The 14,409-nt window shown below is 37.7% G+C and overlaps 3 protein-coding genes across 4 annotated transcripts; 2 read left to right on the forward strand and 1 right to left on the reverse strand.

Moving 5' to 3' along the window:
* The first annotated feature begins 624 nt into the window (after window positions 1–624).
* Window positions 625–2,163, forward strand: LOC124943679 (extensin-2-like). The gene has a single exon (XM_047484155.1). The coding sequence runs from the start codon at window positions 625–627 to the stop codon at window positions 2,161–2,163; it is 1,539 nt and encodes a 512-aa protein (XP_047340111.1).
* Window positions 2,164–2,579: 416 nt separating this feature from the next.
* On the reverse strand, window positions 2,580–5,973 carry LOC124942597 (pentatricopeptide repeat-containing protein At2g03880, mitochondrial). Of its 2 annotated transcripts, XM_047483127.1 has the most exons (3): window positions 3,759–5,973; window positions 3,260–3,388; window positions 2,580–2,855 (listed from the first exon to the last, which is right to left on the reverse strand). In XM_047483127.1, exon 1 carries the CDS (start codon window positions 5,854–5,856, stop codon window positions 3,868–3,870), a length of 1,989 nt encoding a protein of 662 aa, XP_047339083.1. In that variant the 5' UTR covers window positions 5,857–5,973; the 3' UTR covers window positions 2,580–2,855; window positions 3,260–3,388; window positions 3,759–3,867. The 2 variants fall into 2 exon arrangements, with proteins under 2 accessions (XP_047339083.1, XP_047339084.1); XM_047483128.1 differs by lacking the exon at window positions 3,260–3,388.
* A 6,608-nt stretch (window positions 5,974–12,581) lies between these two features.
* LOC124943680 lies at window positions 12,582–14,190 on the forward strand. The gene is made up of 3 exons (XM_047484157.1): window positions 12,582–12,731; window positions 12,801–13,331; window positions 13,519–14,190. Exons 1-3 carry the CDS (start codon window positions 12,582–12,584, stop codon window positions 14,188–14,190), a joined length of 1,353 nt encoding a protein of 450 aa, XP_047340113.1.
* Window positions 14,191–14,409: the final 219 nt, after the last annotated feature.

The raw sequence follows: 14,409 nt of genomic DNA on the forward strand, positions 1-14,409 counted from the left end.
TCCAATCTGAATCATAAATACTAATTCGGATTGAATATTTCGGATTTGATTGAGATCGGATCGGATTGAGTTCGGATTGGATTAGGACTATCCAAATTATTCAAACTATCTAAATAAAAACATATTTTTCAATTTATTTTTCTTTAAATTAAATTTCATCCTAATATAATATATATTTTACTTATCATCACTTTGACAACAATATTTATTTTTATTTTTATTATTATTATTATTTTTTTTTTTCAGATTCAAATTTAATAATAATAAAAAATTCGAAACTAAAAAAAAAATTGTTGACTAATTTCAAGTTGATATATCTAAATATTTTTTAGTTTGGATTATCCAAACTATTTTCAGTCCAATCCGTATCCGTATTAATTAGTAAAATGGTTTGGATTACGGATTTGATAAATTTAGTTTGGATTTAATACGGATTGGACAAAACAGATTGGTTTTACCAATTTGCTCATCCCTAATTGGAGGTTTCAAAAGATTCATTAATTAGTAAATAAAATAGTAATGGTTGTGGAGCGGTGACATGACTATATAAAGGGATCATGTTTCATTGTAAAATCATCCATCCCTCGTTCCATCCCTCATTTCTTATATTGAATTCTAAGAAAAATGGTTACTTCTCAGCCTTGGGCACTTTGTGCCTGGGGTATATGTTTGATGGCGGCTAGTGTCTCCGGTGCACATGACGACAAGAATTGTTATCAAAATTATAAGTACTCGTCCCCGCCACCTCCTTATAAATACTCGTCTCCACCACCTCCTCCATATGTGTACTCATCTCCACCACCACATTCACCATATGTTTACAAGTCTCCACCATCTCCTCCTTATGTATACTCATCTCCACCACCACCATCATATGTTTACAAGTCTCCACCACCTCCTCCTTATGTATACTCATCTCCACCACCACCACCATATGTTTATAAGTCTCCACCACCATCGTATGTTTACAAGTCTCCACCACCTCCTCCATATGTATATTCATCTCCACCACCGCCACCATATGTTTATAAGTCTCCACAACCGCCTCCTTATAAGTATTCATCTCCACCACCACCACCTCCTCCTTATGTATACTCATCTCCACCACCACCACCATATGTTTATAAGTCTCCACCACCTCCTCCATATGTATACTCATCTCCACCACTACCATCATATGTTTACAAGTCTACACCACCACCACCATATGTTTACAAGTCTCCACCACCTCTTCCATATGTATACTCATCTCCACCACCATCACCGTATGTTTACAAGTCTCCACCACCACCATTGTATGTTTACAAGTCTCCACCACCGCCACCATATGTTTACAAGTCTCCACCACCGCCTTCTTATAAGTACTCATCTCCACCACCACCACCTCATCCTTATGTATACTCATCTCCACCACCACCATCATATGTTTACAAGTCTCCAACACCACCAACATATATTTATAAGTCTTCACCACCTCCTTCATATGTATACTCATCTCCACCATCACCACCGTATGTTTACAAGTCTCCACCACCGTCGCCATATGTTTACAAATCTCCACCACCACCACCACCATATGTTTACAAGTCTCCACCATCACCACCACCACCACCACCACCATATGTTTACAAGTCTCCACCACCTCCTCCTTATAAGTACTCATCTCCATCACCACTGCTGCCATATGTATACAAATCTCCCCCACCACCTCCTAATAAGTACTCATCTCCATCACCACCACCATATGTGTACTCATCTCCACCACCTCCTCCTTATAAGTACTCATCACCACCACCTCCTCCTTATAAGTACACATCACCATCGCCGCCGCCATATGTATACAAGTCTCCTCCACCACCTCCTTATAAGTACTCATCTCCACCACCTCCTTATAAGTACTCATCTCCACCACCTTCCCCTTACATTTACAAGTTTCCATCCCCATCTCCATATGTCTACTCCTCACCTCCTCCTCCTTATAAGTACACATCACCACCACTACCGCCATATGTATACAAGTCTCCTCCACCACCTCCTTATAAATACTCATCTCCACCACCTTCCCCTTACATTTACAAGTCTCCACTCCCATCTCCATATGTCTACTCTTCACCTCCACCATATGTTTATAAGTCTCCTCCTTCTCCGCCCTATTACAAATGATTTTACTTGTCCCATCCTCACTTCTAAGAAAGTAATGCTACACCTTGATTTATGTAAGTATCATAATGTATCCATATAAACTATCTTAAATCACATTATAGTAGAATAACAAGATATGATTAAAACTATTAATACATTTCTCTTGTAACCCATTTCAATTTTATTTTGCAGGCTATAATTTGAAGAGGAATATTTGCTGCAAGAGGAATAAGAGATGCTTATATCTTTGGGAACCATTACTAATCATTATAGCTCAAACAACGCAGCCAACAAGAAAATAAAAATGCTTGTTATGCTTTTCAACATTCTTTTGTTAAACTTCTTAAAAAGTCTTATATCAATATATAATTTACAGATATATATTTGGAAATTTTATGAGTCATCTTATTCATATCTTTACTAAGCCTTACTGGGAATTACTTAGAAACGGATAATTCCGATAAAATTATAATAATAAATCAAACTCGACTGTAGTTTCAAAACCAAGAACCCATCAATTGTCAGTCTATATCTAACAAAATGATCACAACCTGTTGTAAATGGTTGGTTCATCTAAAATATACTTAAAAGCAATGAATCTACCAAGTAAAAAACTATGGAAAAGATGTGATGGAGCTCACCTTGTTGATCCCAAGCCAGTTAGTTCCATCTGTAGACATTACGTCATTTGTATATCATCCTATGTATTCCATCTGGCATATTAAGCATATGTTTACCATAAGATCAAGCTTGATGAGGTTATTCTTAATTAGTTGAGGAAAATAAGGAAATGGATCAATATACTACATGCACGAATCTTGGAAATTAAGTTCATCGCAAATAGGATGTCTGAAGAAAAAAGAGTGTTTTTCAAATGATGCATTTGAAAAGCTATCTAAGAGATTGCATGCATATAGCAAGCTAGGATGTGAATAAGAGAATAATCGGATTGGTTAAAACCTTCAAGCCTTACAGAGTTTTGACAATCACAAGTCCAATCTTTTCATATTTTATAAAAGATCAAACATAATTCAAATAAACAAAAAGTAATGAACTTTGAAACTCCATTGGATGGTTGTAATAATAAAAACATAGACCAACCAACCCAACAAGTTACCTCTCCATTTTTTTATCATTTCTTTCTGGAGAGCACCCACTTAAATTTTCGGACTAGAAATAAAGGTATCAGATCTGGAGCAATTCCCTGGCTCTGAGTTCCAACTGCTTCGCCTAGTTCAAGGAATTCCTATTGATGAATACTGGGGTAGTTAGTATCTTGAAACTAGAACACATTCAACAATAAAACACTAGGTCAACTTACATTCATTTACATCCAAATGTACATATATTAGAGGGGATGGGGAAAATGGGTTATAACTCATTGATGACATTTTTAGAAGCTATCAACAATTAGTGGTTCGATAAAGACATATCCTATGCAAGACCAATATTAAAGTTTGTATTAACAAAGTGGTGACAACGACAACTTCTATAATATTCCCATATATCTTTAAAATGGACTTCATCGTCTCCATTTTTCCCGGGAATCTAGTGAAATGTGCACAATTTTTTCATAAAAAGTAAAAACAATAAAATAATAAAAACAGTGTCCATACCAAAGTCTTGAACACATGCCACGAATGTTATTATTGAATAACTCAACCATCAAGGCACATTGAATTGATAAACAGCTTCAAGATGCTCATACTAATTGCCCTTGTTTCCCTACCAATAGTCACCGCAAGAACAAACCCCGTTCTTAAAATGGTGATAACGAATAGGATCCCTAAGAACAATATTCCGATTATCCATCGAGGATAATATTTTCGCAAAGTTGTGGCAGTCACCGCATGTTCTTAGATTCTTCCTTATCCTAATAACACTTTCCTTTGGCAAGTTCATCATTCCAAACACTATTGCCAACTTCTCACTATGGAAGAACAATGCATCTTCCTTTTGTTCTCCTTCAAGATCCTGCAAGATAAAATTTGTGTCGGGAATATAACCCACTTCCTTCAGTTTCCAGATTAAGATTTTCAATTCCGATGTTATATCTCCAATTTGAGGATGCGACTTATCGCCCAATATAAACGCGTGAATCTTCCTATTCACTTCAATCCAACTGCATCCCGGTTCTTTCCTAATTCCATGTATGTTCATATCCTTCCTTACTTGAGCAACATCTTTCCATCTTTCAGAATTCGCATAAATATTAGATAAAAGTATATAAGCTCCAGCATCTTCCGGCTGAAGATTTAGTATTTCTTTGGCAGCATAAATAGCAATATCTGTATTATTGTGAACCCTACAAGCACCTAGCAGAGTTCTCCATGTCACAACATCAGGCTCACATTTCATATCGTGAATAAGCTTAATTGCTTCGTCAAACCTTCCCGCCCTTCCTAAAAGATCAACCATACATCCATAATGCTCTCTACCTGGTTCAATACCGAAAACCTTCTTCATTGAATAAAAGTAAAATAATCCATCTTCCACAAGTCCGGCATGACTACAAGCGAAAAGAACCCCAACAAGTGTAATGTAGTTCGGTTTGATCCTCGAAGCTTTCATAGATTCGAACATTTCCAATGCTTCTCGACTAAAACCATTTTGAGCCAAACCTATTATCATCGTACTCCAAGATATGACATCTTTCTCCCACATTTTAGTGAAAACATTGTTTGATTCCTCCAAGCTTCCGCATTTGCAGTACATATCGATTAGTGCATTGTTGAGGATTAAATCTTGCTCAAATTTGAGTACATGAACGTGAACTTGTCTTCCTAGCTCTAGTAAGGCTAAGCCCGTACAAGCCCTTAATACACTTGTTAGACTAGGTTGATCGGGTTCGAGTCCAAATCTTTTCATCTTCTTGAAAAGATTCAAGGCACCATCACCGTCAGTGTTCTGAGCAAAGCCTCCGATGATTGAGTTCCAAACGACTGGATCTTCACTTGACACCTCGTTGAAAATGCGGATGGATTTATCCAATTCACCCCATTTTGAGTAAATATCGATTAAAGCACTTCGAATAAAGGGATCAAAATCTAGACCATCTTTAATCACACAACAATGGAGCTGTCTAAGGTCTGTCAAACCATGGCATGCCCTGAAAACAGTTGAGTAAGTATACATATTAGGCTTGATTCCTTCCTTCATCATCAGAACCAACAAATCCAATGCCTTGACTTTATCCCCAGCTTTAACATAAGCAGCTATTAATGTAGTCCAGGAAACAACATTTCTCTCAGACATTTCATCGAACAGGCTATGTGCATCTCGTACAAGACCGAATTTAACATACATATTGAGTAAAACATTGGTTAAGAAGGTTTTGGGTCGATGCCCATATGAGAAGAGATGGTTATGAATAATCTTAACTTGCTTGATAGTACCACGAGACAAACAACACTTTAGGAGTTCCGAATAAGTAATACAATCAGCCCATACTCTGTTTATCTGCATGTAGTTCAATGTTTCCATGGCCATGTGAAGGTCCCTTTGGTAGCAGAATCTAGTGAAGTCATCGACCAGAGACGAGGAAGATGGTGCATTTGTCGCAGGTCCATTATTACCCCGCAACTCAATGGCGGCTGCTGTAGAGAAGGAAATGGGTTGAAGGAAAATGGGTATATATTGTTGACCAGTAAATTTAATAGCGGCAGCAGCAATTCCATAACTAAGCTTTAATCTTGGAATTGAAGGGATCTTCATTTCTTTGTTAACCTTCCCCTTCTACCAAACAAATTTTTGGAAGATTTCCGATGAATTCTCTATCTAAACATTTGAATTTGTAGTGCTTGGAATCAAAATATCACAAGAATTCTGGAATTTCTTTCGCGTACAGTAGCCAGCTGAAGAAAGAAATTATGAAAAGATTTGAACTTTGAAGATGGTGAATGGTGATTGTCAGACAGATCGAGTCGGGTCGGATTAACCGGGAAATGTGAGAAAATGGCCCTAAAAAGGCCTAAAATGCGGGGAAAGTGCAACCTAAAAAAAAAAAAAAAAAACAAAAAAACAAAACGGGTGACCCTTTTTACTGTTTTTGGACGATTTTGCCCAAATCGGAGGTTGCGTGACACAACCGGAATCGCGAGATGAAATTTTTTTTTCGTCTCGCGATTGCGTGACGTAATTGGGCATTTTCTTCAATTGGACATTTTTTTTTTGTCTCGCGATTGCGTGACACTTTCCGTATTTAAGGCTTTCTAAGGCCCATCTCCTCAAATTTCCCGATTAACCAGTGGTTAAAATGAGCCCGTAAGGTGATGACAGACGAGGCATGCGGCCCGAGCCACTGGATAACATTGGGATTCAACGGTTTAGATATTGCCACGATGAAACAAAGTTGAAAGAGGTATGATTATATTTGAAAAATGATTAATTCTTTGTGGTTATATTTGAGACTTTATTTTTTATTTAGGAATTTAAATAACCATATATTTTCCAATTCAATTTAAGACTTCCACTCTTATCACCACTTGAAATATTTGAATGATTGAAGAGGTTAGTTATAACTTGTAATATAATTGGTTTGGTTATTTTAAATAATTTTGTTGGGAATTATTGTTTTCTAGAGAATTTGAATGACAAATCAATTAAAGTGTGAGAATACGGAGGGATTGTTTTTCAAAGGGTTGATTTTGCCCAATGGACCAAAGGTTCAAATTTAGAATTTGTAGTCTCTAAAATTATAAATAATTTTTTTTTATTAAATTATAATAATATAAGATGAGATATAAGTAATTAATATATATTTAATATGAAAAGAGAAAAAATATGAAAAATAAAATTAATAATATAATTAATAATACTATTATATATATTCAAAAATATAGTCTTATAAAGGTGGGGCCCTATGCAACTGCATAGGTTACCTCACCCTTGAATCGACATAATCATTGACAGGAGAAAAGTCGTTTTAAAACATTGAAAGATAAGGAAGTCATCCTTGTTTGGTTATCATGTTTAAATGGAGTGTATTCAATTAAACGGCTCTCATTTATAGCATTTTGCATTAACCATTTAAAAAAAATTGTCTAGTATGATGCTTAATCACTAAACAACTGCTACTAATTAAATAAAAAATAACATTACATAAATGATCAAGTCATTACTGATTTATTCAACATAAAATAAATAACTCTTAATTAAAAAATTTATCTAATTAGAAACATATGGAAGTGAATGACGGAATGAAGATTAAAATGAACCTCAAGTTCGAAGGATGGGTGGATTTGAGAAAATGAACCTCAAGTTCGAAGGATGGGTGAATCAGGTTAGGCAAATGACAAGTGATTAAATGGCCCTCGTAACAGGCCTAATTTCAAAAAAAGTCCACGGTTGATAAACTTTGCAAAAAGGGCTTTTTTGCCCTGTGAAATGTCGGCCATGCCCCTGATAAAACTTTTACCGCTAATGTGCAAACATTACATATGCGAGCATTACACGATTCTCGCATCTGTAATGTCCGCACATCGTCATTCAAGCATTACATGATTCTCGCACATCGTGTAATGTTCGCACATCAGAGTATATAAATAGATGGTCTTTGAGAAAACCCTAATGAAAGTGTCATATCTTCGGAAGGCACTGAATAAGCAGTAAACAATTAGGCGTCGAAGATGAAGGTCCGATCCGGCGAACTAATATTTACGGCGTTCTTTTATCAATTTTACCAGATTCGGTCTTCTCTCGTTGCTCTCTCATTCTGATTTTATTTTCATTGTTTTCTCTCTCTAACTTCACTGGAATTGCCGCATAAGATTTATCGCCAATCCTCACGGTTTATTTCTTTTCTAATCGAATCTATAAATTCCTTTCAGATTCTTCGTAATCTACATAAATAAAGGAACAAATTATTAACCTACCTTTAATCTTGACTTTCTTTACTATAGTGTTCATCTCTCATTTATTCTTTAATGTTATTTTATATGCTTAGATTTGGAAACATGCATATAGGTCTAGATAGGTGAAGACAAGAAACTGAAATTCTTAAATATATTCATATGATTATTAGCGTGCATAACTTGAGAGAGGATTTCTTGCTTTGTTAGTGTGTTTTTTATTATTAACAAACTGAATGAACTATGAAAAGAAAGAAACTGAATGTCAATCTAATTTTTGAAAGAGTGAATTGTAAAAACAGTTCCATATGACGGAAAATCAATTGTCATCGATGGGAAGAGACGTGTATTACATTCTGGATCAATTCATTATCTCAGGAGTACAACTGAAGTGAGTGATTGTTTGTATTTTTGTATGTTTAAGGTAATATATACACCTTAAATTCTTTTGTATTCTTATTATTTTAAGTATGACCTTAACTTATTCGAAAATGAAAAGAACGGGGAATTGATGTGATTGAGGGGAAATTTGACGAAATGACCTTGCAAATTTGTTTATTTGACCTGGTGGAATTTATAATTTTTTTTGCGCTCGTGGTGTTATATTTTTTTTTATACGATTTTGCCCTTGTCGCGAAACGCTAAGTCACTTAGCGTTTCGCGAAGTGGATCAGAGGTTTGTATAAATACCCAAATATTTTCATTTCACTAAATTTTTTTCTCTCTCTTCCTCCGATTCTCTCCTTCACTCACGGTGGCCGGCGGCGACGGCGGCCGGCGGCGACGACATCTCCGTTTCCTCCAATATCCATACAAATCAAACCCGATCAGAGCTCTTCTAACCTAACTAATTCATTTATGTTTATCTATTGCCGATTTCTAACCCTAGATCTATTTTGCATGCAGGTTTCTTATACTAGGGTTTATGTGAGTTCTCCGATTCTAACTATTTGAACGGCGTCGAGGTAGATCTTCATTCTAACAGTTATGTTCTTGTTTACATTTTCTTCATTTCAAAAACTTTTTCATATTTCCTTTATGTCCATCATTTTCTCCGTTTTGGTTGATTCTTATTTCTTATATGGTTCATATTGGTTCATGTTTGAGCATTTCGTTAGGTTATTATTTGTTATCTGTTCATATTTGCAGAAAATCTCTGTCTGATAACAGCGTATGTGTTTCCGTTTCAGATCTGCTTACCGTTTCGCTACGGACTTACCGTTTCGCTACGGACTTACCGTTTCGCTACGGACTTACCGTTTCGCTACGGACTTACCGTTTCGCTAAGTATACCTCGCGATTCGCTAAGTATCAAGATTTTTTGTTATTTATAGTTAATCATGAACTTCATTTGACAAGGTATTTACATCACTTCATGGTTATGAAGAGAACATGTGTTAACAAAACAAACCTTCTAATTTTACATTGGAAACATTTAGATTCTTCAGAAAATGCCTTTGAAGAATCTATCATTGACCTCCAGATAAGCAAAGATTGGCTGACTTTGATTTCGTTAGTCGTTAAGCTAAAGAAATAAATTTCAAACAATTTTCTCTTATCTGGAGTTCAACGATCGCTTCTTCAAAGACTTTTTCTGAAGAATCTAAATGTTTCCATGTAAAATTATAGGGTTTGTTTTGCTAACACATGTTCTTTTCAAAACCATGACTTTGTTGTTGATACCTTGTCAAACGAGATAGATTACCTATGAAACCAATAAAAAATTTTGTACTTGACGATTCGCTAAGTACTACGAGCTCCAGCTAGGAGAATGGTTTGAATTCGATTTCGTTATTAAAATATAGTAGCGAAAACGTATTCAAACCATCTTCTCTTAGCTGGAGCTCGTTGACCTCTCGATTCGCTAAGTCCCTCCCGATTCGCTAAGTCCCTCCCGATTCGCTAAGTCCCTTCCGTTTCGCTAAGTCCCTCCCGATTCGCTAAGTCCCTCCCGATTCGCTAAGTGCCTCCCGACTCGCTACGGAAGTTGAAGAGACGCGCGTACTCACACGCGCTAGACCTTATATATTCAAAAAATTCATTACATTTCATTTCAACCGCCCGACTCTCTCTCTCTAACCCATTTTCTCTTCACTGAATCTTGTCAAGCCCGATCATTTCTGCTTTCTTCTCGTTCGTCATTAAGGTTAGTTCATTATCATTTTCTGCTTTTTTGTTCAATGGTGGTTTTTGCATGTTAGTGTAATGTTCAGTATATATTTTTTTGCCAGTAGGGTTTCTGTTCAGTATATTTTTGTTGCCATTAGGGTTTCATCAGGGTTTCGCTAGGTACCTTCCGATTCGGTAAGTACCTTCCGATTCGGTAAGGACCTAGCGATTCGCTAAATACCTAGTTGTGGTCGATCATTTTCTGGTTTCTTGCTTATGGATTTTGGTCTTTGCATGTTAAGTTTAAGTGTTTGTTTCAGATTTTTTGTTTAGGGTTTTTGCATGTTAAGTTTATTGTTTGTTTCTGATTAGTTTCGTATTGTTTCCGATTCGGTAATGCTGTCTTATGTTCAGTTAACGGTTTCGCTCGGTACCTCTCGATTCGCTAAGTGCCTCCCGATTCGCTAAGTGCCTAGCGATTCGCTAAGTACTTAGCGAATCGGGAGGCACTTAGCGAATCGAGAGGTACCTCCCGATTCGCTAAGTTCCTACGTTGTATGTGTTTGTTCTAACATTTTTGATGATGTTGTTTCCTTTTGTAGATGGCAGAAACAACTGTTACTGAGTTTCCCGGTCGGATTTCGTGGAAAAGTGCCCTCACCCTGAAGAAGATTGTGAATAAGTTCGAGGAAATGGATCTTCTGGAGAGTGTGTACAATACCCAGTTCAGATCCTTATTCACAGCCCCCCTCTTGTAGTTCTCAGGAAGTATTGTACATCAAATGTTGTTGAGGAGGTTAAGCTCAAACTCCAAGGAGATAACTTTCACTGTGAATGGGCAAAAGCTTGTATTTGGTATGAAGGAGTATGCGTTGGTTACCGGCCTATGTTTCGGCGTTTATCCTGAGTTGGACCAAGAAAAATTGCGCTGTTGTCCACCTCTCTCGGTTAAATACTTTAAAGGGAGCATGAGTGTAAAAATGTGCGACTTCGAGAAGGCTTTTTTCAAATGCAAAGACAAGGAAGATGCATTTAAGATGGGGCTGGTAGTACTGATTTGCCAGTACCTATTCACATTTGACCCAAAAAGAGTTATATTTCCAAAAATACTCAACATGGTGGAAGACAAGGACACTTTCTTCCAATATCCATGGGGGAAGGTCACCTTTAGAGCCACCCTCAAGGGTTTAAACAAGAACATGAAACATCTCTGTACCTCATTTTTTGACAAGAAGGAGAAGGCTGAAGATCCTTATGCTCCTTTTGCATATAACATCTATGGGTTCGCATTGGCACTTCAAGTGTGGACGTATGAGGAGAAGGAATCAGATTAATGACCCTCTACGCCCAAGGTTGTTACTCTATCATTCCAACAGGAAAAACACATCGATGGAGGTAAAGACTGCCCTAGAGACCACGGATGTGACTGAGATGGAAGAGTCCTCCATGGAGAAGAGGTTATACAGTGGTGATGTATTTGAGCAAATTGACGAGACAGCTGATGATTTTTTTGAGGGATTTACTGATGGGAAGGTAATAAAAGATGATTTTGCTGAAGATGATCAAAGTGAAGATGAAGAAGTTACTCCGATTCCCCCCAAACCTGCCACGAGGAAGAGAAAGGCTGATGCTACTCTTAAAGAAGCAGCCAACTTGAAGAAGAAGCTTGCTTATGAATCGATTCCGGCCCGCATTCTTACTCCCCCATCCGCGACCTCAAGTCCTCGGGCTTACACACCTTCTCCTCGGGCTCCAACACCTACTGTTGGATGTGATTTTAATGAGATGAAGGAGGAGCTGAAAATAGAGATGAAAGAGGAGATGAAAAAGATGAAAACAGAGCTCATCAAAGAGCTAAAAATCACAATCCAAGAAACTCAACAAACTCACGTTGAGTCGTTCAAGAAGATGGTTTTTAATATGTCCACACAGTTGTTAGAAAAATCCAACAAAAGGATGTCCATATTATTAACCAGATTAGATGATATGGAGGATAATATAAAGAAGAAGAAGAGTAAGAAGAAGGATTCTAAGAAGGCTGTGAAGGTCGAAGAGGAAAAGAATACTGAGGTATGGAGATATTTTACATTTCATTTCGCTAAGTACATATCTGATCTAACCAATACATATTTTGCAGGTTAAGGATTCTAAGAAGGATGTCGAAGTTGAGAAGAGCAAGGTTGAACAGGAGGAGGAGAAGAAAGAGGTATTCTGTTAGTATTTTCCGTTTCGCAAAGTAGTTTCCGTTTCGCTAAGTTAGTATTTTCCGTTTCGCAAAGTAGTTTCCGTTTCGCTAAGTTAGTATTTTTCGTTTCGCAAAGTAGTTTCCGTTTCGCTAAGTTAGTATTTTTCGTTTCGCAAAGTAGTTTCCGTTTCGCTAAGTTAGTATTTTTCGTTTCGCAAAGTAGTTTCCGTTTCGCAAATTATTTGTTGTCGATTCGCTAAGTGTGAATTTTGTCTATTTTGTAGGAGATGATAGCGATGCAGGAGACTGTGGGGGATGATGAGAAGGTGAATGATGGGACTGATGGGAAAGACGATGTAATGGAGGACAATGAGAAGGTGGAGGATGAAAAAAAAGAGGACGTTGAGAAGGTGGAGGACGCACAGAAGGTGGAGACCGATGAGAAGGTGGATGATGATGAAAAGATGGATGAGGATAAGGTGGAGAACGATGAGAAGGTCGATGATGAAGAGAAGGTGGAGGATGAAAGAAAAGACAACGATGAGAAGGTAGATGATGATGAGAAGGTGGAGGATGCGAAGGTGGAGGACGTAAAGATAGAGGTTGAGGCTAAATTGGAGGACGGTGAGAAGCTGGATGGTGTGGCTAGGGTGGATGATGTGGAGGTTGATCTGAAACTGAAGGATTTGAAAGTGAAGGTGAAGGATGAGAAGACTGTGGGGGATGTGAAGGCAAATGATGACAATGATGACAATGACGATTTCCAGTTATACAATACTCCTCCTAAAGGAAATTATGGGAGGAGAGTGAGGAAGCCGAAAAAAGATGACTCGTACACCAACCCTTCCTTGTCAAAAATGCCCAAGACAAAGGATCCTATGAAAGTGAATCACCTTCAAAAATTTGATGATGAGCTACTTCATAAAGTAAAGGCGTGGTTGGATGATCCAAAAACCGATAATTCGACAACGGATTTACATACGGTTCAAGCAAAGAAGGAAGTGTTGGTTAGAGTTGTAACAAGGCTTACATGGATTGAAGACGAGGTAAGTCGTTCAAATCAATTCATTAATCTTCGTTTCTCAAAGTACTCTTCGTTTCGCAAAGTACTCTTCGTTTCGCAAAGTACTCTTCGTTTCGCTAAGTACTCTTCGTTTCGCAAAGTACTCTTCGTTTCGCAAAGTATGTTGTTTGATATGTACTCAATGTATGTTGTATGCTCCCATTGTGCAGGAAATCGATGCATTCTGCCATCTTCTGCGGAAAAGGATTTCCTGCTATCCCAAGACATATAAAAATACACATGCGGCAATTGGGGATTGCGTATTGTCGGATAGAATCAGGCGACTGCACAGGGATTTTATTAAGGATCCTGCCAAATTTCCAGTCGACGAATTCAAAGACTATTATATGGGCGCACCACATAGATATATGCCAGAGTGGTCAACAATTGACGACGTCTACATGCCAGTGAACATTAACCAGAAACACTGGATTTTATGTGTAGCACGTCTTCAAAAGTACTGCATTGACGTGTACGACTGTGACGCCTATCTTTATAAGAATCTGGATCCTTATTTGAAACCCTTCTGCGACATGATTCCATTTATATTCGCCAAAACAATCACTCCCGGTGAGAGGGTAAGGTATCCTAATTTCAACTTCGAAGGCCCCCTCCAACCAATGACATACAAACGGTTTCCACACCCCAAAGTGAAAACCGCTGCTGCTAAGGTTGGAGAAGTCCCGCGGGCAACAAAGAGCGGGGACTGTGGGGTCTTCACGCTAATGTACATGGAACACTTGACCGCTAATCAACCCGTGCATAATGTGACCTCAGAAAATATGGGATTTTTTAGGCAGAAGATGGCGGTCCGGTTATTCCATCAGATTATGGAACCTTAAACATTATTATTTGTAAATTGGATAACTTATTTTGATGTATTGTAAACCTTGATGAATATGTTGGAAGTTGGATTGTGTATTGTAAATTATTTTGTGTAAATTGATGTATTGTAAATTCGCAAAGTACTCTTCGTTTCGCAAAGTACTCTTCGTTTCGCTAAGTCCCTCCCGTTTCGTTAAGTCCATCCCGTTTCGCCAAGTCCCTCCCGTTTCGCAACG

The sequence above is a fragment of the Impatiens glandulifera genome, chromosome 6, assembly GCF_907164915.1.
Source record: "Impatiens glandulifera chromosome 6, dImpGla2.1, whole genome shotgun sequence".
Classification (NCBI taxonomy): Eukaryota; Viridiplantae; Streptophyta; class Magnoliopsida; order Ericales; family Balsaminaceae; genus Impatiens; species Impatiens glandulifera.